Genomic DNA, 24,245 nt, shown 5'->3' with positions numbered 1-24,245 from the left:
TAGTCTGGTGTACTGTTTTTAAGTGTATATTAATAAGTATAATTAGAGCATTGGTTTACAATTAAATACTGCTTTATTAGAGCATGTACAGTCTTCAAAACACATGCCTCTGAAGTATACTGTAGATATATTTACATAGAAATAAACTGGGGAATTCTGAATGCTTGTAAAGCATAATCCTTCACTTGAGGGCTGAATAATAGGAAATATCAAATAAAGCCATAATTATGTGAACTGGGCAGTGGTTTATCATAATATGAAAATAATAAGTACAATGACATAGGTTGTTTTTTTTCCCCTTTGGAGATCAAAAACTTTGCTCTCTCATTTTAAAATTTATAATGCTTAAAATTGATTGATATGTTTCAATCATCAATACATTTTTCTTGATAGTAATAAATATTTATTGGTTAGTGTAGTTAGTGCTGTGCCTTGGATTTAAAAAGTGACCCAAGTTTAGATATTTTGAATGTTTTGTGTAAAGACAGTGGGACCTTTTAAGAAATCCTTTGCTTTGTTGTTTCTGGATCATAAAAGTACATGGGATAATCCTCTAGTAACCATCCAAAACTCACAAAAAGTATCCATTATATAAAATATGGTAATGAGCACAATTGTATATAACTAGTAATATTTGAAAATGTTATTCACTATCTCAGTGATGGCAAACCTTTTTGGCACCAAATGCCCAAACTGGAATGTGTGTGCATGTGCGCAGGTGCACGCTGGACTGCGGGAAACCCAAAGACCAGCTGGCTGGTGCGCACTTGCCTGAGTTTTGGCTGGTTTTGGACATTTTTGGGCCGTTTTCAGGCTTTTATTTGGGCTGTTTTCAGGCCATTTTTGACCTGGAAAACAGCCTGGAAAAGGGCTGGAAAACTGCCCAGAAAAAGGGCTCAAAATGGCCCAAAGAACAGCCTGGAAAATGGCCTGGTTTTGGCCATATTATTATTATTATTTTTTGCCGTTTTCAGGCCATTTTCCAACACCTGTGGAGACTAGCTGGCCAGCATGCATTGCGTGCCGGAAACAGAAAAGCAGCTGGCAAGGGCACGCGTGGCCACAGAGAGGGCTCTGTGCCACCTCTGGCACACGTGCAATAGGTTCACCATCATGGCACTATCTCATTAACATTTGGTATTTTGAGAAAAAAAACATTGTGAGATCTATTGTTAATGTCTAATTTTAAGAATAGTTTTCATTATTAAAATCTTTGAGAAATAGTTTTAGTAGGCTCACGATAGTAATTTTATAGTAAAATAAACTTTTACTAATGTTTTATTTTTAAAATTAGTAATTAGTAATATATATATATATATATCTGCAACAGAAAACAAGTTCTGTTGGTATTGTAAAATGACTGATAGTTACAACTAGTTAATTTGAAAATGTCAGCTGGGATAAACAGCATAATGTGGGTATATGGCATATAAAAACATCTTCATTCAGAAATATACCATCTTGTGGTATAGACATGGGAATCTGTGGTCTTCCACATGCTACATTTCCACAAAATCTGCTTCTGTGGTCTTGTGATATATCACTGTTCGATCATTAACGAAAGTTAAAATGCTTTGAATACTCTGATTGATTCTCTTATTGTACAGCCTAAGATTCAACTGGCTTTTTTCTTTGTTATGACAATCATGGATTGAAACACAAATATATTGAGGAATTAAACTGAGAGATGAACGGATTAAATCCCATATTTATTCCATTCAGAATTTCAAGATTTTATGTTGGAGGAGGGTTTATGTAAGTTGAAAAAGATGAGATAGGAAAAGCAGAGGGATCTTACAAAAAAACCCAGGAAACACATATTTACTAGCCCACTTTTAATTGCTTCTTTTCTTTGTGTTACTGCTACCTTAAAAATAGTCTAGAACCCAATACTCGGGACAGAAGGAAGCAGCTCCCAAACAGGAGCACATATCTCAGCTGCTAAGACCAGTTGCAAGTGAATGAAATATTGTATGTTCAGCTCAGACCCAGAGAGGAATTTATTCCTTTTCAATCAAGATCTTTCCTCACTCCCTTGATTAGCCCTGCTGGTTGAAACTGGATGGTTGCAGGTTTCCTATGCCTACTGTAAATGCATACAACCTCTTTGCAGCATAATTTCCGTGTTTGGGGGAGTGCAGCAGAGAGAAAATTGACACTGTCAAAGCTTTAAGCTTTGTTGACAGTGAAATAATACATTTTTTCTTACATGCTTATTGTCAGAATTTGACTCCCCCATCCATTTGTATTTATCATTTCTCAAAACTACGAATCATTTTTATTTACTTACAAATATTAACTGCAATTAATGAGAGCTGTAAACAATACAGGAACCTTGGGAAGATCAGCAGCTTGTACACCCATGGTATAGGGAGATAGAATCCAATTTATTTAGATTCCATAGAAGTTACCATGTTGGGAAGATGGTTTGATTCAGTTGGTAAATGGTTACTGTGACATTTTCATTTATTTGTAATTATTTTTATTCTAAGTAATTTTCCACTCTGATCACATGGGATATGCTACACATAAATATACTTATGCCACATTATAAGAAATGCAAGAGAGGTTTTCTGGCTTTCATAACTGAATTTTTAGCAACACGGGTTTGTACAGTATTGTACGTAATAGAATAATTCACAGAAGTATTAGTTTAAATTGCTTTGCCTAAGAAAATGAATTAGATATTTGGTTCATTTTTTTCCAGAAGTAATAGCAACTGGAAAGGAGGGAAATTGGAGGAGTATACAATCTGACAATGTAGTGAGATTTTCAGATTTTTTTTAATCAATCCAGAGGTGGCATTGGATCATCCCTAGTACCATTTATTATTGTCTGTAGAATTGTAAAATAAAAAGTAATTTCTAAATGCTTTATAACTGCAGGATTGTTGAAAAGTTCATAAAACCTGGAAAGAGATAATGGCAAAAGATTAAATACTGCAACATTTAGTTTCATATTTTTGGAACATGCAACATTATGCAGTACAATTTGTCCTTGACTTATGACCACAATGGAGCCCAAAATTTCTGTTGCTAAGCAAGACAGTTAAGTACATTGTGTCCCACTTTGTGACCTTTTTTGCCACAGTTGTTAAATCACTGAAGTGAATCATATAGTTGTTAAGTGGATCTGGCTTCCCCCATTGACTTTGCTTGTCAGAAGCTGGCTGGGAAGGTTACCAATGGCGATCACATGACCCTGGGACAGGGCAGCCAGCCTATAAATATATGCCAGTTGATCATGTGACTGGGAATGCTGAAATGTTCATAAGTGTGAAAACTGTTCATATGTTACTTTTTTCAGGGCTACTGTAACTTTGAACAGTCACTAAATGAATGGGTGTAAGTCAAGGACTACCTGTATTATATTATGATACTTGAAAAGGTAATTAGTCCCTCGTTCTTTTCAAAACAATAAGAAAGTGAAGTGGAATAAATGTTAAAAATGATTGAAGAAGCTTTTATTAAGGGGGTAGGGCAATGATGGCTAACCTTTTTGCCATCACATGGCAAAAGCAGGGGGATGGGGGGTCATGCACGTGTAATCCACCCTCTTCCCCCCCTTGCTTTTGCCGCATGATGGCACGGTGGACCTGTTTTTTGCCCTCCCCAGGCTCCAGAGGCTTTCTAGGAGCCTGGGGCGGGTGAAAACGGCCTCCCTCTCCCGCAGGTCCTCTGGAGGAGGGAAACAGCCTGTTTTCCAACTTCCAGGTTGACCATAGGGCCATTTTTTGCCCTCTGGAGGCCTCAGGGAAGCCTCCTGAAGCCTCTGGAGGGCGAAAAACAGTCCAACACGCAAACCATAAGTCCATTCCTGAACTTCCAGTTTGCGCGTTGGGTTGTTTCTCGCCCTCCGGATGGTGAAAAACAGCCGAAAATGAAGGCCGAAATCAGCTGACCAGTGCGTGCTGGAGCTGACAGGGCAACACCTTGTGTGCCCTAAGAAATGGCTATGCGTGCCACCTGTGGCACACATGCCATAAGTTCGCCATCATGAGGCTAGGGCAAAGTTAATAAAGGTTGGCTATTAGGTTGTATTTATGTTACCAAGCATGATTTATTGACCATTTTAAATGATTCCTTTGAAGCTCCATTGCTCATGTAATATGCCTATAGTATTTCAACAACACATGTCTTTAAAAGTTTTGATATGAAAGGACAAAATACACTTATCTTCTCCAACCGTACTGGACACAATAAACTCCTTTCCTATTATACTGTTTGCTTAAGAACATTTATGCAGAACCTGGATGTACTCTGGATGTTTGGACTTCAACTCCCAGAGTTCACAGCAGGTGGCCTTGCTTTCTGAGGAGTTGAACTGTACTTGGGTAGGAAAGGTTGCTCAAAAACATAACTCTTGTTAAGAATAAAAAAGTGTGATAGATCTTTTATCAATACTAATTTAGTGACCGTTCAAAGTTACAATGGCACTGAAAACTGTGACGTATGACCATTTTTCACACAACCATTGCAGCCTCCCCATGGTCACGTGAACAATATTTATGACTGATGCAGTGTCCTAGGGTCATGTGACCCCTTTTGCAAACTTCCGACAAGCGAAGTCAACGGGGAAGCCAGTTTCACTTAAAAACCATATTACTAACTTAAAAACTGCAGTGCTTCACTTCACAATTGTGGCAAGAAAGGTCGTAAAATGGGCAACACTCACTTAACAAACTTTTGTTGCTCACTTAGCAACAAAAGTTTTGGGCTCAATTGTGGTCATAAATTGAGGACTAACTATACATCAATAATAGTAAACTATTTCTGTGAAGAATTGCATATTTTATATGTATATATGGGGAGACTTTTAGTCATAGAAGTCTTGCATGGATACAGTCATGCTGCTAGGAAAAAAAATCTATTTGCTTGTTCTCTTTTCCATCATACTTATCTGGTGACCCACCAACAAACTAACAAGCTTTTCTGCAGTATGATGAGAAATGCCCTTGAAGCTTAGTTGTTTGCTTCCTGTTTTTTCTTCTTGGGCTGATGAATCTTTGTTTTACGTAAGATGTTTTGGAAGACTTTAGTTGGTTTAAGTTGTACGGTGATGCTGTGTGGTTCACTGTAGTTCACCCAAGTTCAACAATAGTCTGTTGGTTGTTTCTAGCCTAGGTCAGGTGAGAACTAAGGAGGTCAAGCAGTTCAAAGCAGGTGTGCACACCATATCTGTTGCTGCTCTTTAAAGAAACTGCATCTTTGGATTCACATGCATTTGATTTAAGGATGTACTGAGAAGAGTGTTCCGATATCTGTTCCAGAACCCTTTGTCACTTTTAGTACTTCTTTGAAAGTTCATTTGTACTATATTAGCAAGAAAATATGTGATACATTGGGATTTTCATAGAAGGCCAAACTTTAGCTAACAACAAATTGTATATCTAGTAAATTGTGAGGGCATGTGTTGAACTGGAACTCAATCTGGTTGCAGTTTCTTTAATAATTTACATTCCTAGAGCATATTGACATATTAATGCTTATGTAGAATAGGTTTTAAATAATAATAATAAGCAGCAAACAGTGATTGTGCTATCTTAGAGAATAAATATTTATTCTAACACAGAAGATTCTAAAATTGTTATACTCGTAACCAATTTTTTGCACAATTAGAAAACAATCCTTGCCTGAAAAAAATATTGGGGATGTATCATTATTCTTTCAGGAATCAAACATATACAGTCATTAAGACTTACAGTTAAGTTTATAATTAAGATTGTCCAGCTTAGAACACATTTTATAGAATAAATTGGGGCTGCATGTAAAGGTGATGAATTCATCCAAGTTTATACTGCTTTGTATTGTAATGTTCATCTTATCTTCCATCTCTGCATTTCATTCTATCTTGTACTATTTTATCTCCTTTTTTCTCAATCATACCTTAACATATTTTCTTTTACCCTAGTTTAATTTATCTTATTTTACTATATCTTGCCTTATTTCATTTTAGTGAATGTTATTGTGGTTGATGCCCATTGCTTTGCTATGGTCACTTAACTAATTTGTGAAGTTATACCACTATTATTACATTGTTTTAATAATAATACGCAGCTAAACAATTAATTTTTGTGATTTTATTTTAATCAGAATCAATTTCCTGAAGTAATGCCTTGCTTTTTAATTCTGAGATACTCATCAGTTGTGAATATATTCATTTTTTTATTGCACAGAGCGAAGATAGTCCAAGTCCCAAGAGACAGCGCCTTTCTCATTCAGTCTTTGACTACGCAGCAGCATCACCAGCCCCATCACCACCAATGCGACCATGGGAGATGACATCAAATAGGCAGCCTCCTTCAGCTCGACCAAGCCAACATCACTTCTCAGGGGAAAGATGCAACACACCTGCGCGCAACAGAAGGAGGTCAGCTTTCCTGAGGGACAGTCATAGTCTTGATTTAGAAAGTAGTACAATAATACAATAATAATACAATAGTAGAGTTGGAAGGGACCTTGGAGGTCTTCTAGTCCAACCCCCTGCCTAGGCAGGAAACCCTATAAACTCTAGTATTTGAAGCATCAAATTTATTAGTTTTAGGTTAATGTATAAGAAACTAATCACTCCAGAATTTAAAGAATTTAAAGCTATGGAGTCTTAATTTTATGAACGTCGTGAAGCCTATGCCAGAAACATGGAATTTTGTATCACAGAGAAGTGAACTTTATCCTACAATTTTAATTAGTTTTCTGTACAGGTTTATTGAAGAGATGCTTCTAATATTAGTTAATCCTAATATTTGATTGTCCAAAATATTTAGTTGTTAGCTTAAATATTGTTGTTCTACTGCTCTAGTACATATTTATCCAAAGATATCAGAATTGACATCCAAGTGTTAACCTTGTTTCTCCTCTATTCTTTCGTCATAACTGTGAGGAAGGTTTAGCTGAGAAAATGTAAGTAGGCTAAGGTCAGTGAGCCATGACACTTGTTTTGAAATTATTGTAAAATATAAAATAAAACTCTGAAGTCAGACATCATATATCTATCAATATTTGCTACAAAGTTGATATTCTTATTGGAACTTATTAGTTACCAAAAATAAGATATTTTGTTACCTTATATTTGTCTTTAAGTTTCTATTACATGCTTCTTCCAGGGAACATAAGACACAACATATATTATGTTTTCTTACCACAATTTAATGAGGTAATTTGGGCTAAATATTAAAAGTTTTTTCCAAAAATAGCATGTGAATGAGGAATTGAATGTAGAACTATATTATTTAGCTGTGTCATTATTTAATATGCAACATCATGATTTGCTAGATTCATTCAATTTATTAATATTCACTTAGATTATTTCATTCTTAACTTTTTGCCTCCATCATATCTGCTTGCCTTGAGCTTAATCGGTTGCTTGTTTTTTCTAAGGTTTTCTCAGAAAAGTTCCCACAAGTTATTTGTTACAGATCTCCAGTGTTGCATAAATTAATTCAGAAGTTTTGAATATTTTCATATTAGTAATAAGTTTATATTCCTCTTTCCTTTTTTTTCCTCTTCAATACAATCACACTGTAGAAGGCAAAGATTTTGTAAGAATCTCTATAATGTATTTGTACTGTAGAATGTAAAGAAGATAACTGCATTACTCAGTACTCAAATGGCTTGCCAACTGGCAGTATTCATCACAGAGCCAGTTGTCTGGCCTCTGACCCATCTGCTAAGTTCAGCTTGACCTTCATTCTTGATACTAAATTATCTGAGAAGAAAAGGACCATCTGGCAATTTTGATCTGATTATTCTGATTATGTTATGTTACTTTTGCCCCAGAAGAAAAAACAAATGCAGATTTTTGTGATCAGAGAAATGTAGAAATACAGGAATAAAAGTATATATTCATAATATATAGCTAGTTTAAAAATAGAAATTACCATAGCTGTTCAAAATATAAAACTTGTCCCATTTGATTATTTATAGCCCTCCTGTTAGACGCCAGAGAGCAAGAAGAGATCGACTGTCTCGACATAATTCCATTAGTCAAGATGAAAACTACCATCTTCCTTATGGACAGCAACAAGCAATAGAAGAACCACGAGCCTTTCACCCACCAAATGTGTCTCCCCGTATGTTGCACCCAGCTGCTCATCCGCCACAGCAGAATGCAGTCATGGTTGATATCCATGAACAGGTATGGGAAAAGATAGAAAAATAGTTCCAAGTTTCTTATGACTAACACTTTTTAAATTGTTAATATTTCCAATTACCTGGGTATATTCGGAGGACGCGTCCCCTGTCATTCTGTATGAATCATTCTTGTTTGTGCTGCTGCCTGTGCTGAATAACTGTGTGTCTGCATTAATAGAACCTAATTTAACAAGGTAGTCACACTTAAGTGAACTCTGATTGGAAGGCCAGAACTTTGCCTTATTTCTAGGAATGCAATGGTTTTTCTTTGATTCAAATGAATTTTCATAATTTATACTGCAGCGTGGTACAGTGTAGGATTTACTAGTGGATGCTCTGAAAATAGCAAATTTTCTAAAAAGGAGGAGAAATTAATCCATATTAAATGGTTAAATTATATTTAGACAGTCCTTTTAACTATTCAGATGGCAGAAAAAGCAGTAGGAATTGCTCAGTGTCCTCTTTTGTTACATTGTGATAGATTAACATATTATTATCATACAACTTGATGGGTTATGTCTGAAAAATGACATACCAGTCGTACTTCTGTAATCACGAAGGTCTTCTCAAAGAAATCCTGCTTATATTTAAAAGCTGCAATAGAGTACAGTGTAGAGTATTGCAGCTTTCATGTGGATTGACTGGGCTGCCAGAAGGCATATTGATGTTCACATGCAGCAGTAACTATTTTTAGTTTGCGTGCACAATCCAACATGATATTTAGATCTGGACTGAAAGTGCTTTAGATGTGAGTTAACCAGAAGGTTGATTAGGGTCTATTACTTAATCTTTGATTTGCCAGTGAATCAACAAGGATTTCAGTGCCACAATTATACAAGAAATAATGACAATTGGCTGAATGTTTAATGTTGGGATGTGAGTTGTACACTTCAACTATTTCAAATAATTGAAACAAAGGAAGAATAATGTCTTTCTATTCTTTTCTGTTACTAAATTGTTTCCGTCCTTTTGCATACAGTACAGTAGTTCTCAACTTAAACCATAATAGGGATCAGAATTTCTGTTGCTAAAGAAGTTAGCGTGTTAAATGAGTCATGTCTGATTTTGTAACCTTTTTTGCTATGGTTATTAAATAAATCATTGCAGTTGTTAAGTGAATCATGGTTGTTAAGCAGATCCACCTTCCTCCATTGACTTTGCTTGGCATAAGTTGGCTGCAAATGATAATGGGTTTGCCTTATGACCACCACATTCGCTTAACAACTACTGCAAAAAAAAGATTCTAAAATCAGACGCAGTTACCTAATTACCCACTTAACAACCAGCATGACTTTCAAGCTATAATTCTGGTCTCAATTACCCTGTTTCCCCGAAAATGAAAATAAGACCTCCCTGTCTGATAAGCCCAATCAGGCTTTTGAGCGCATGTGCTAAAATAATCCCCACCTGAAAATAAGCCCCCCCCCCAAATATTTAATCACATGCACAGCCAGTCCCCACCATTTCTTGGGGGGAAGGGAGGAACATGCCCCATGTACTCCACATGCACCTGCCATCCATGCAGAAGAGCCTCGCGGAGGCCACCCCTGCAAACCCTAGCTACCGCGCCCCTTCTCTTAGTGGCAGCTGCAGAAAGAGCAGCAGGCCCAGTGATACTAGGACTGGCAAGAGTGTGCCAGAAACAGAGACAGAACTTCCGGGCCTCTCTGGATCAGTTGATCCGTGGGCTCCGAGCCGCGGTTAAGGGGCCTCTTGCACCTCAAAAGACCTCCCCAAAAATAAGGCACTTATAAGACCCTGTCTTATTTTTGGGGAAACACGGTACAGTTGTAAATCAGCAGCCACCTTGCCCAATTATCTGCATTCATACAAGGGGGAAGAGATTCCTCAGAATCTCTTCCCACTTGTAAGGATTTGGATCTTGGATGAGAAATATATTATCCATCAGGTTTTGAAGGCAGCTTTCCATCTTGTGCTTTGGAAAATCATGAAAATCCTTCTTTTCTCATCAGCTTTTGGATCCACTTGATTGATGCTTACGTGTGTTTGTGTGTACATTGCATTGAACTTTGTTTTACTACTTACATTATCCTGGTTGAGTCTTAATTTTTGTACACTTTTGTAAGTGTACAAATGGTACACTTGTAGTTGTAAAATTGTGGTAGTTAACAGCTCTGTTAAACAAACAATATTACAGAGGCTGTCTTTCTACAGCAAATTATAGGGGCATTTGTGTTGAAGTGTATTCCAGTACACAGATATAAGGCTGTAGGTTTAATTTAATCTGAATCTGATATTTCTGTTCAAGGTTCAGTTCCACGTACGATCAGAAGATTATACAGTTTAAGTAGGAGCAGTATTAAAAAAAGAGTTGCATGTGAGCACACCGATGTGTGTTCACTGTGTATTAATGCATGTTTTCTATGTCTGGATGTAAGGTACCCGTATTTATTCAAGTATAACGCACACACGTGTATAACGCGCACCCCCTAATTTTTGATTAAAAATCGGTATAAAATTTTGTTTCACACCAAGCATTGTAATTGACAAAAATCCTGGAGACCCCCCCCCACGTCGTCCCTTCCACCCAGCCCTCACGGCCGCAGGTTGCTCACCTCCCCCGTTCTTGTAACACAGGTAGGGAAAGCGCCACACGTTGCCTAGCCCCACGGCGAAGCCCACACAGGACATGATGAAATCCATCTGCCGGGTCCAAATCTCTCTCGCGCGGGGCGGCAAGGCCAGGGTCGGCTTGCAGGACTCCACGGCCTCCCCTTTGCTCCCGGCTCCTTGGCACATGGCGGCTGCGGGGGGTCCCGTCTTTTTGTCCTGCGGTTCGACCGAGACGCTGTAGATGCTGCTGCCGCCGCCGCCTCCACTCTCCGACGAAGCCCCCTTGGCCATGGTGCCTGGGGGGATTCCCGAGTCCCGGTCGCCCCCTTCCAGACGGATCAAGATCCTGCCGACTGGAGGAAGAGGGTGAGAGGCGGGGCCTGTGAATGGCGGCAGCAGCAGCGGCAATACTCGCAACTCAGCTGCCTGCCGCCTTTCCCCTCCTTTGTCTCCCAGCCGGGGCGGCCCGCCGCCGAGTTACGACTATTGCCGCCGCTGCTGCCGCAGTTCACAGGACCCGCAAAGAGGGTGAGAGGCGGGTCCTGTGAACGGCGGCAGCAGCGTCGGCAATAGTCGCAACTCGGCGGCGGGCCGCCCCTGCTGGGAGACAAAGGAGGGGAAAGGCGGCAGGCAGCTGAGTTGCAAGTATTGCCGCCGCTGCTGCCGCCGTTCACAGGGACCCGCCTCTCACCCTCTTCCTCCAGTCGGCAGGATCGAATGCTTCAGGGGCTACCATGCCAAGTAAATTTTCCCCAGCCGCCACTGCCACCCCACCCCAGCCCTCGTTTATAACGCGCACCCACACTTTGATTCCTTTTTTTGGTACAAAATTTTGCGCGTTATACTCGAATAAATACGGTAAAAGAGATTTTTGCAATGCTGAGAGTAAAAGAATCCATGTTTTAGCTGTGGCTGTCAGTAGCCTTGATGCAATTAAAAAGAGATAGATTTTGTTCTTTATTATGAAAATACATTTTCTGATATATTTGACTGCTGCTAAATAAATAGTCTTCGACTTACTACCATAATTGATCTGAACATTTGTTGCTAAGTGAGAAATTTGTTAAGTGAATTTTGCCCCATTTTATGACTTGTCTTGCCACATTTGTGAATCACTGCAGTTGTTAAGTTAGTAATACAATTGTTAAGTGAATTTGGCTTCCTCATTGACTTTGCTTGTTGGAAGGTTGCAAAAGATGGTCACATGACCCCTGGACACTGCAATGGTCATAAATATGAACCAGTTGTCAAACATTCAAATGTAAATCATATGACCATGGGGATGCTGCAACAGTCATAAGTGTAAAAAATTGATATAGATCACTTTTTTCAGTGCCCTTGTAACTTTGAACGGTGTCTAAATGAATTATTGTAAGTCAAGGATTATCTGTACTAAGTTGATAATAGCTGGCAGGTGATTCTCAAACCTCCTAAAGTGTTTTGGTGGAAAACCACAATCTCAATGACTTCAGAATTTCCTGTTATTTTGGTCCTTGTATATTGATCCAGATTCTCCTTGTCCTTAGATTCACCAGGGCACGGTCCCTGTTTCATATACAGTGACAACAGTAGCCCCACATGGGATACCACTTTGCACAGGCCAGCACATACCAGCTTGCAATACGCAGCAGGTCCCAGGATGTTCTGTGGTTTTCAGTGGGCAGCACCTTCCCGTCTGCAGTGTGCCTCCTCCAGTAAGTAGTTCTTTAATTTTAATTTTGAAATAATTGGAAGAGCAGACAGCTTTAAAAGAATGTATTTATACCTGAACTGTATGATTATCTATAAATATAAATAACTGAAATTTAATTTTAGTGATATTTAACTTTGCATGTTAAAAAGTTAAGATTTTTGTAACAGTGCATCATCGTGTATTTAAATGACTGTTAAACTGTTTATTTCACAAACTTAATTACTTCGAGAGTAGAATATTGGCTTTGTTCTCCTTGATATTTTTGAACATTACTTCCATAAAGTAGTTTGTGTACAAAGTTTGAAAATACCTGTTTTATCTCGCTATTAGTAATAATTGTTGTAGTACCTATCTCACCTTTCCTTTTATGTTTATTGGAGGTGGTGAACATTCCCAATAATCCTGTCTATTGTTTCCCCTACAACATGGGTGTCAAACTCACGGCATCCCATTGCTGTCACATGATGTATTGGGCCTTTTTCCCTTTGTGGAGCTGGGGTGGGCGTGGCCTACATGTGATGCATCCGGCCCATGGGCCACCAGTTTGACACCCCTGCCCTCAACACTTCTGTGAGGTGGGTTGAGCTGAGAGAAAGTGATTAGCCCAAAGTTACCCAGCCAGCTTCCATGTCTAAGGAAGGCTTTAGTTACTATTTTTAACAACTTTGGCTCAGAGAATTCTTTCAAAACTGTTATTTTAAAGTTCAAATAAAATGCCTTGCCTATATTTGACATTCCAGGCAATTTTTTTTAAAAAAAAATTATCCTCCCTTTCTTAGGTGCTACTACTCTGAAATATCTAGTTACTCTGAATAGTTAATCACCTAATAGTAAAAAATACATCAGTGCATATATATTGAATTGACTTACTGACATACAGCCCAATGGCAATGGAAGAGCTTATAAATCTTATGCTAGTATCCAGAATTCCTACAGAAGAAATTTAACATTGCTTAAGCTTGATTTAAGATTCCAAATAATAGCATTGTAGTAAATTCTCTATTTGACGTAGATGGAATTTACAGTTTGTAATTATGTAATTGTTTAGTTTCTAAACTATTGGAGTTATGTAATTCCTTAGAAAAGATTAATTCTGCCATGCCAATACGTTATTTCTTCTTAATTTGCATACTTAATGTTGCTTTGATTAATAAAAGGGAGATAATCTATACTGTTGCAATAATATTTGTAAAATAAATAGAGTTTTATCTTATTCCTTTATAAACATAAGCATCAGAATACTGTATGTTACATAAGGTTGTATATGTTTATCTTTTACAGATGCTTCAAGCTTGTTCTGTTCAACATTTGCCAGTTCCATATGCAGCTTTCCCACCCCTCATTTCTAGTGATCCATTTCTCTTACATCCTCCACACCTCTCCCCACACCATGCTCCACATTTGCCACCTCCAGGCCAGTTTGTTCCTTTTCAGACACAGCAATCGCGATCGGTAGGTGTTCCTTTTTTTGAAAATCTAGTAATACATTTTGGAATATTGTATTTAAGATAATCATGTTTCGATGACTGGCTACCAAAGATTGTTCCACTATTAAATTGAGAAATTCCATGAGTAAATTCTTGTGATATGCAAAACCTGTGATATACAAAAAGCAATCTAGCTTTAATCATGTTGTCCAAGATTGATCGAGGAACAGAATTAAAAATAGATTTTTCAGTTTGTATTGTGGCACTGGATTTCCTATCTAATGTGGAAAGAATAAATGAAAGGTACTAATGCTGTTTAAATCACCACTGGGGGTTCAGTATTGAATTTAATTGCACTTTCAGATTTAAGAATATAGCTCTGCTTACATCTTTTGTTATTCACACAGGGATTGTTAAAAAAAAGCTTAAATGTATTTTTTTAGTCTCACTGTAATAGTGAAATATCTCCTGGTGCTTTTCAGAAGTATTCAGACCAAGATTCAAAAGAGTCTTCAGGAGCAGGAATCCAAAATTGAGGTGACAATGTAGCAAATGAAGCCCGTTGTTACTAAGATGCTAGATTGCCTATGCCAAGAAGGCTGTTAATTTGGCAGTATAATATAAAATCACCTGGTCATCTTTGCTTTAGTTTTCATGCTGCTGCTCAGAAAAAAAATGTAATTTTCTAACTTAGACTTATGGTGGTAGTTCATGTAACACAAGGTTTTCCCGAAAAAGAATTAGGCAACTTGTGGTTTGCATATGCTCTCCTTGGCACCTCATCCTAGAAAATTCTGAGATTAAACTTGGAATTTGATATTAGGTTAGCTATTTCTTGATGTGAAAATGCTCAGAGAAGAAAGGAGTTAATCTTCCACGTCCCACAAAACCTCAAAACCACAAAAATGTGAATTTTATGCTTGCAGATTAAAGATTCAACCTGCAAAACATTCCCCATATTCTTTTCTAAGGTGCTTCGTTGAAAGTTTGAGTGAAGACTCTTGGAGCTATCTTGCAAAACAGTGCAGTCCAGTAAAGTTATGACAATCATGTTGTTTTATTTTGTCCTGTTTCATAGCTCCTTCTCAGCACAGCAGCTACACAGCAATATTGGTGGACAATTGTTTAGAGTTGCTGTGAAGTAATGCTCTTCTTTGGCTTATCAGTTTTCTGCAACAATCCATGCCAAGATGGGGGGGGGGGGAGTTAAAAGCTTATCAATTGTACAGTACTAAAAAAAAGTTTGTTCATAAATACTGTAGCAACCATGGTAAATCAGACTACAAATTAATTACATTTTATACTGTTTAGCATCATAACGAATGCTTTCAAATTAGTAAGATTAATTTCAAGCAATACATTCTGTGTCTTCAGCGCTGCTCTGAAAACAGTATAAATGTCCATTCTCCGTTTCTTTAATTAGCCAACTAACCATATATTTAAAATGTTAAATATAATACGATGTTTCTGTTGTCTTTTTCCTTAGCCTCTCCAAAGGATAGAAAATGAAGTAGAGTTACTTGGAGATCATCTTCCCGTAGGAGGTTTTACCACCTATCCACCTTCAGCCCATCCACCAACATTGCCTCCCTCAGCTCCCCTTCAGTTCCTAGCGCATGACCCTTTACATCAAGAGATGTCATTTGGAGTAGTAAGTGATGTTTGCCAATATACTGTCAAAATTTGACAAAACCTTTTTGTTTTAGCTTTTTAATGCACATTTTGATCACATTTATTCAATTTCCAATAGCTGCCCATCTCAATCGATGACTCTGGGCACTCAGTTTAAAAAAAACATAGTACAATTAAAACAAAAAACTATTTGAACACAAAAACCATAAAAAAATCCAAAACACATGTATACAACAGCCGAGATAGGTGGCCAATTAAAAATGAAGTCAGGAAATGGAGTCCTTACCATATTTGACACCCCAGGCTCAGGAACACAGCCAGGTATTTAGAGCTTTTATGAAAGGCTAACAGTGTTTGGGCCATTCTAATCTTCAGGGGGAGGATATTCCACAGAGCTTGGGCTACTGCAGATCAGCAATAGCACTTATATAGCGCTTCATATTGCTTTACAGCTCTCTCTAAGTGGTTTACAGACTGAGCATATTGCTCCCAACAATCTGGGTCCTCATTTTACCAACCTGGGAAAGATGGAAGGCTAGGTCAACCTTGAGCCGGTCAGGATCAAAGGAATTGAACTCCTGGCAGAGAGCAGAGTTAGCCTGCAATACTGCATTCTAACCTCTACACCACCATGACTCACGAGAAGGTCTGTCTTCTAGTCTCTGCCAACCATCACTCTTTGGCTAACAGGATCTGCAGCATGCCCAATCTGCTAGATTGAGTTGGACGGGTAGAGACTCTTGAAAATTGTATTGTGTGAAGTATTTATTTGTCATGCTTATATATCATAAATCAATTATGATTCCTTCAGGGGATACATTCAGGAACAAAATAACAAACAAAAATATACCTGATGTAAATTAGCATCAACACAGTTTCCTATGACATAACTGTAGAATTTAGAGAAAACTATCCAAGGTGCTATGGATCTAACTTTGTGGAGTAGTAAGAAATCTATTATATTCTGTAGGGGCATCAAGGAGAAATAATGCCTCTGGGCTCTCACTTATCTCACAAAAACTGGGGCCATGAATTGGAGGCCAGCTCTCCAATTGGGCTGAATACAAAGGATACAGCATTTGCATGCAAAAGAGTGCTCAGAAGATAATCTGGGAACTGGATCTTACAGAGTTTTCAAAGTTAAACCGGGTGCTTTAGAAACATTGTAGGCACTACATTGGTTGCCAATGTAGTGCCTACAGTATAGATGGTATATAATTATGAATGCTTTTCCCCTTTTCCATGAAGACTACTGCATTATGTATCAATTGCAGTTCCCTAACAATGTTCAAAGATCCCATTTAAATACATTGCTGTTGTTTAGTCATGATGAAAGTGTGAGTTATTTTTACAGCGCTTTTACTGCAGGAAAAAAACATTGTGATAAAAAATACTTTGAATGTAAAACCTTTTTTAGTGCCATGTATGATTGATTTCATTTAATAACTGACCATACTTTTAAAATACTTTGCTTTGTTTCTTTTAGCCTTATCCACCCTTTATGCCTCGAAGACTCACAGGGCGCAGTCGATATCGATCTCAGCAACCAATTCCACCTCCCCCTTACCATCCCAGCCTATTGCCATATGTGCTGTAAGTTGACATCTTTTGTTTTTATAAATTTAAGTTGGATGACACCTTTTTGCTGAAAGGCAAAGGTAGTCTTCAACCATTTGTTAAGCAACCATTTGAAATTACAAAGACACTAAATGAATGGTGGTCATGATTCCTGCATCCTGGTGCATGATCTGGGCACTTAGCAATCAGCTCACACTTAAAACTGGTTTCAACTCCCCATGATCATGAGATTGCTATTTGCAACTTTCCATGCTGGCTTCCCCTAAAAATCAGTGGGGAAGCTGACAGGAAAGGTTGCAAGTCATTAGAGTAAGTCTCCCCATCCATGCATCTTCCCCGGCCCCTTCATTGGCCATTTGAACACCAGTGTATAACTCTGTAAGCTTCTCTGTGTTTCCTTTCGTGCTCTCACACTTTCTTTGCATTTTAATCTTGTATTACTTCATGTCTTCCCCCACTTGGCAGCAGCCACTTACCTGCCTGCTGGCCTGCTTAGAAACTACTTGGGATTTGCAGCTTCCCATCAGCTTCCCAACTGATTTGGTTGCGGGCTGGCAGGAAGTTGTCTTGTCTAATAACCATGGAATTTGGTTAATAACAACAATCCCGACTTCAGGAATTGCCATTGCTAGGTGACGCAGTTGTGCTTTATGATCGTATTGCTTAGCGATAGGAATTCTTGTCCCAATTGCCATCATAAGTCGAGGACTACTTCTGTTTCACTAATCCCCAGAAAATATATGGTGTTTTAATGCAAACACCCTACAGAAAACATCACATATTGTCATGGAAGCTATTTTAATCTCTGTGTATTAGCCCTAGTATCCATGCAAATGTACTGCTATGCTACTATTCTTGTGCTGATCTCTTTCTTTGCATTCAGGTGAATAAGAAAACTTTCTAGATCATGAATGAGTAAATGTTTTACTTTACATCCCGAATAATGAGCTTATAGTGAATGAAGTATATAAATAATTTTCCAAATGTATTGAAGGCACAAAGTTCCCCACTCTGTTGCAAGATTGTATATAAAGTCTCTAATTTAGACATAGAATTTTACGTTTTTGGAATATGGTAGCTCTGCAAAACTCACACAGAAGATTTTAGGAAGGTTTTTTAATGTGCACATTGGTAAATATCAGTAAGAAATTACAGCAACCGAATGAGCTGCTTTTGGTGGCTAGTGGAAGCTGGAGAAGTGAGGCTAGGTATAAAGCAAAGTGGCTAAGACGCTGAGCTTGTAGATCAGAATGTTTGTCAGTTCAGTGGTTCAAATCCCTAGTGCCTTATAATGGAGTGAGTTCCCGTTACTTGTCCCAGTTTCTGCCAACCTAGGAGTTTGAAAGTATGTAAAAATGCAAGTAGAAAAATAGGAACCACCGTTGATGGGAAGGTAACAGCGTTCCATGCACCTTCAGCGTTTAGTCATGCCGGCCACATGACCATGGAGACGTCTTTGGACAGCGCTGGCTCTTTGGCTTTGAAACGGGGATGAGCTCTGCCCCCTGGAGTTGGGAACGACTAGCATATATGTGCAAGGGGAACCTTTACCTTTAAAGTATGTCTAAGAGTGCCATATCGGTGCTATCGAACTTTCTGAAGAATGTATAGCACCTAGCAGTGAACATATTATAATCTTTAGGTTGCTTTCATTTTTCTTACTTTGTATAGAAATATATTGTGTTAGTTTCCTTCTTAGTGTTATTTTTCCATATTTCAGCATGGTCTCTAATTTTGCTATTTTAAACCCAGTCTCCAGTATGCTTTCTTTATGGTTCCTCCATAGGAGAGATAAATGCTTCCTGTTCTTGTTGAAAGACCAATTCTTAGTTTTTGTTTTTGGAGTCCTATTGAAGCTTGATTTCATACTTTTTTATTTCACCTATAAGACGACATATTTCTTGTTTTTAGTTGTAACATTTGTTAGTAGTATCAGACTGTCTTCAAGCTCTCTCTCATGTTTTGCCTTGAAGAAAGTAAGAAACAGCAAAAGTAAATAAGAATCGTTTTATTATCTCAATCAAAAAAAGAAAAAAATGCTGCTGCTCTTCGAGTATTCTGGGCACACCAGAGAAAAAGAGGAGATTGGTAGACACACACACACACACACACACACACACACACACACACACATGACTGGCAAGTAAACCAAACTAATTTGATATATGAAGCCTTTATGTGAAATACAAAATCTGCTACTTGATCATGTTCCAATATTACAGGTAGTCCTTGACTTACAACAGTTCGTGTAGACTGTTCAAAGTTATAACAGCACTGGAAAAAAATGATTTATGACTGTTTTCCAAACTTACAACCGTTACAGCATCCCCATGGTCACATGATCACAATTCAGATGCTTCGCAATTGAGTGATGGTTGCAGTACCATATCATCTTTTGCGACTTCTGAAAAGCAAAGTCAATGGGGAAGCCAGATTCACTTAGCGTCCATGTTATTAACTTACTAGCTGAAATGATTAAGTTAACAACTGTGGCAGGAAAGCTTGTAAAATGGGGCAAAACTCAGTTTAAATTATCTCACTTAACAACAGAAAGTTTGAGCTCATTTGTAGTCATAACGTGAGGGTTATCTGTATATGTTTTAGATTAGTTTTTCGCTTTGAACAATACTTTCCTTCTACTCCCTAATTTGTATTAATTTAGGAAGTAGGAGTTGTCCACGCCCACTACTGTTGAGTGTAGAAATGGTTGTAGTGGATAAGAATTTTTCTAGTGAAATAAGCTTTTATTCTAAGCTTTTAATCCTTTACTTTTGTGCATTATTTTTTGTATTTATTTTACTGTAATTTTAACAAATATTCTGGGAACAGGTTGAAAAATATGGATTAAAAAGTATTTTATTTTTGGAATAATAATAAGCCCATCCCTCTTTCATAGATCAATGCTTCCTGTGCCACCTGCCGTTGGGCCAGCCTTCAGTTTTGAGCTGGATGTAGAAGATGGTGAAGTAGAAAACTATGAGGTTGGTTAGTAATAAATAAGCATGTGTATAGTCATGAGGATTTAATTAATTTTTTTAAAAAAATTCTCAAGGTGTTAGATTAGTTGTAATTGGTTTTGGAAGGCAGTTTACACAATATTAATTTTTACCTATTATCAGCCAACTCTCCTTAACACTGGACAGAAGTCAGAATGATTGTACTGTGAGGGAGGGAAAGTCTAAAATTGTGTGGAAGAATTTCATAGAGCATGTTAGCAATTCTTCTTATGCATAATACCTTTGAAACATCCTCTTTCATGCCACTGTTTTTAGAGGTGATTTTTTAAAAAATGCATCCTTGGATGAAAACCATAAACTGGTGAATGTCTTTGGAATAGAAAAATATATTAATTCCATAAAGCTAGTTAATGTGTAAGAATATATTTACACAGATGGATTCCTAAGATCTGTTCATTTTGAATTTAACTGCCAAGTAAGAATTGTTTCATTATATACATATATTTATTTACATATATAGTATGTCATTTAGATAATTCTGGTTTTGCATATCATGGATTGTTTATTCTGGTTCCTTCCTCATGGCAAATTACCGTGTTTCCCCCAAAATACGACATGTCCCGAAAGTAACACCTTGCCACATTTTTCGAGTGGGCAAAAATATAAGCCCACCCCCGAAAATAAACCCCCCTGGACAACCCCCCCCCTCTGGCCAGCCAGAGCACTGCTTACCAATCTAGTGGTATCCCGAAGGTGCCAAACTGTGGGAGCCGGGAGGGGGGAAAGGCACTCACGTTGCTTGCCGCCTTCAGGATACGGCTAGGTTGGGGAGTGGCGTTCTGCCTGGCCGGAGGGGGGAGTTGCCGGGCGGCTGCTCCCTTGCAAGCAGGTTCCTGAAGAGCCGGGCACAGCCTCAGGGGCGAAGCAGCCATGAAGTGACCATGCTCACGAGCAGCCGCCCAGCAAATTCCCTCTCCAGCCGGGCAGAGCACCATTCACTGACCTAGGGGGTATCACTGGCGCCAAGCCACATGGTGCTCTGCCCACCCCCCAGCTCCTGCTGCTTGGCACATTCGGGATACCCCCTAGGTCAGTGCATGGAGCTCTGCCGGCTGGAGAGGGGGGTTGCCCCCAGCCTCACCAAGCCCTTGCGCAGCTCTCCCAGGCCGCCGCTGCGCTCCGAGCATAACTTCCAAACTCCAAAACTCAGCTCCCAAATCTTCCAGCATTGGCCGCTCTAGGAGTGCTCTCTATGGTGGGCCGGCTGCTGGAAGACTCTCTGTCCGGCAGCCAGCCCACCATAGAGAGCTCGTGAGCGTGGTTACGTCATGGCTGCTTCGCCCCTGACTGAGGCTGTGCCCGGCTCTTCGGGAGTCTGTTCGCAAGGGAGCAGCCGCCCAGCAACCCCAAAACAATAAGCCCTCCCTGATAATAAGCCCAAGGCCATATTTCGTGGGGCAAAAGAAAATAAGACCCTGTCGTATTTTCAGGGAAACACGGTAATTGTGATATGAAAAGTCAAAAGGGTTGAACTAAAACACTATTTCTCTCACAGGCACTGCTGAACTTGGCAGAAAGACTGGGTGAGGCCAAACCAAGGGGATTGACAAAAGCAGATATTGAACAACTTCCGTCTTATAGGTTCAACCCAAATAACCATCAGTCAGAACAGACTTTGTAAGTTTTTCATACTTTCATTGAACCTTTAGTATGAAGGCATGTTATCTTGTTGCTGGAGTCCTGCACAGAAGTACCTGTAGGCTTAAAAATACTTCCCAGCTTATATATAGGTTGATCTTTGGTTTTGAGGCTTTCTCAGTTTTCAGTTAAGATCCTTATTAACCATTGAACTAAAATCTTAAGCATAAGGCATTAACATTTTAATTCTGGATGTATACTGACAATATTTTAGATTTCAGAAGGGGCACATTTTCTACCTTGCTGCCATCTATTATACTGGAATTGTACTAGAACAGCAGAAAATTAGGTGAAGGAAAGGCTATTCCTATAAGATGAGAAGTAGCATTTTTGTAACTTCAGAAATTCAGTTAACCTTCCCTTCCTGTAATAATACATTGGTATCTGCCTTTGAAATATAGAAATTATCAAATTTTGTAATGTAGTTTATAGTTTGTAATATAGTCTGGGGTATAGATTTTCAAGGTGAAAATGTATCACATAAAAAGATAACAGCAAAATAATCATTTTTTCTTGAATTTTTACCTCTGCTCATTTAAAATTGGCCTTATTTTTTAAAAAGAATGTGCCTTATTTTTGTTCCTCCAAAATGATAAATAAAAATAACTAAACATAAATCTGCATTTTGAAAAAAATTAAACATATACTCCTCACTGAATCTCTACAATGAGAGTTAGAAGTTACATGGAAGAAGATTTAAGAAAAAACTCTATTATTTATCATTCATCACCGTCATACAAAAATTCTAAATAAGAAAAGAAATGAAAATTAAATTGAGAATTCAACAATTTAATTTTTGCATGAATTTAGATCAGGCACTTCTAATCTCCTTAAACAGGACTATAATTTTTAGCATTAATTCAGCTCAGAGTGAAGCCTAAAACCTAGTTTGTTTGGGTTTTTTTCCCAAAATGAAAAAATATAGCAGCCTTTTGGAAAGCATTACTGTGGTGCAATAATTGATTTTAGAATAATGAGTATAGTAAGACAAGGTACTCATACTTCAGTACCCTAAAACAATGAAAGCAGTGTAGTATTACTTTGAAATGCAAGAGCAAAATGCATTTTGTAAAGATATAATTATAAATGTAATTATACAAATAAATAACACTTTTATACAGCACTGCTATTTTTTTAAAATACCCAAGTGATCTTAGATCAAGATGCAGTTCATAAGAATTTAATATGAAGTTTATCAGTGAATTAATGAATTAATAATACATATTTTATATTCCCCCAAACTCTGAATTTAAAAAAAAGTGCTGAGTCATACAACTGCTTTTTTGTCAGCAAATTCAAAATGTTAAAGACATATTCCCTTCTATGCCGCTCATTTCAAGTAGTGAAAATCTATATTAGATAGATAGAGTCGACCCACTGCTTACCTTCAGTTCTATTTTCCTCTACTTGAGAATTGCTGTGGTAATGCATGTGAAATGCTTTACAGTCCAAGCAATATAATAAGAACTAGGAATGTGTAAAACATTCCTTGCACAAGTTGTTCCATGCACAAACTGTTCTGCATGCAGAACTGCTGGATTTGGGTGGTCTGTGCCCACACTGCAACATGCTGGTTGTTTTGTTTCAGGCACGGCACAAAAAGGGACTATTTTGATACAGGCACAAATGTTTCAGAGTAAGGGAGCAGGAAAAAAGCCAAGGATATTGTCAGCTGAGGTGGGAAGGTGCAAAGAAGATTGAGGGCTGGCATATTGGGGATACTGTATGCTGTACTGGAATATCACAAGTGATGGGGAGAAAAGGAAGGGAGCTGGGAAGATTAGGGGTAGGTGGGCCATTAGGAAGTTGCCACTCGTGAGAGTCGCTGATAAAAATGGAAGTTTCTTGCCTGTTTGGATTTTGCTTCATCCAAACCCTGAAACAACAAAAAGATTCCAGTTTCTGTGGAATGGATTTTGACCCCAAGAATGCAGTGGTTTATTCTAAGTTGGAAAGTGAACATTTTTTCCCATTTCATGCAGGCCTGCATAAATGACCAATCCTAATAGGCATTATTCTTTGCTCATAATTGATATTAAGCTGTATTTTTGGAGTTTAAATTCATCAACATGCACTGAAATGCTTATTATTTTTAAGCTGCATAGAAAACAGCTTTAAATTTTTGAAGTAAAAAGTTGTTAAATATAATTGTTGCTTTTGTTCAGTAAACTATCTTGCAATGTTCTTTTTTAGGTGTGTAGTATGCATGTGTGACTTTGAGTCAAGGCAACTGCTTAGAGTTTTACCATGTAACCATGAGTTCCATGCCAAGTGTGTCGACAAATGGCTTAAGGTAATGTCATTTTAAGAAAGAAAGTTGTTTTAATCATGTCCATATTGCACGCAGTAACTTTTCAATAGTCTAGCACAGGGGTGTCAAACTCAAGGGCCGGATCCGGCCCGTGGAGTGCTTAGATCTGGCCCACAGGGCCACCCTGGAAACAACAAAGAATCAACCCGTGGTGCCTTTGCCAGCAAAAATGGAGCTCGGAAGGGCCTTGTGTGGCCCCTGCAACCTCTGTTTTTGCTGACAGAAGAGGGTTGCAGGAGGCCGTTG

At 38.3% G+C, this 24,245-nt stretch overlaps 1 protein-coding gene across 8 annotated transcripts in view; it reads left to right on the top strand.

Annotated features, from left to right (window-relative positions):
* RNF38 (ring finger protein 38) overlaps positions 1 to 24,245 on the top strand; it is a 119,492-nt gene that overhangs the window by 84,278 nt on the left and 10,969 nt on the right. For all 8 annotated transcript variants that reach the window (XM_081943285.1, XM_081943284.1, XM_081943288.1 and 5 more), the window contains 9 exons: positions 6,176 to 6,369; positions 7,923 to 8,133; positions 12,230 to 12,397; positions 13,678 to 13,848; positions 15,310 to 15,474; positions 16,942 to 17,048; positions 19,930 to 20,014; positions 21,546 to 21,667; positions 23,882 to 23,981. In XM_081943285.1, the coding sequence (XP_081799411.1) occupies positions 6,263 to 6,369; positions 7,923 to 8,133; positions 12,230 to 12,397; positions 13,678 to 13,848; positions 15,310 to 15,474; positions 16,942 to 17,048; positions 19,930 to 20,014; positions 21,546 to 21,667; positions 23,882 to 23,981 (1,236 nt within the window). In that variant the 5' untranslated portion in view covers positions 6,176 to 6,262. The remainder of the gene's footprint in view (positions 1 to 6,175; positions 6,370 to 7,922; positions 8,134 to 12,229; positions 12,398 to 13,677; positions 13,849 to 15,309; positions 15,475 to 16,941; positions 17,049 to 19,929; positions 20,015 to 21,545; positions 21,668 to 23,881; positions 23,982 to 24,245) is intronic.

The sequence above is a fragment of the Natrix helvetica genome (genome assembly GCF_964273705.1).
Source record: "Natrix helvetica genome assembly, chromosome: 2".
Taxonomy (NCBI): Eukaryota; Metazoa; Chordata; class Lepidosauria; order Squamata; family Natricidae; genus Natrix; species Natrix helvetica.
The sequence above is the reverse complement of the archived record's forward strand: the minus strand, read 5'-3'. Positions and strand labels throughout refer to the sequence as shown.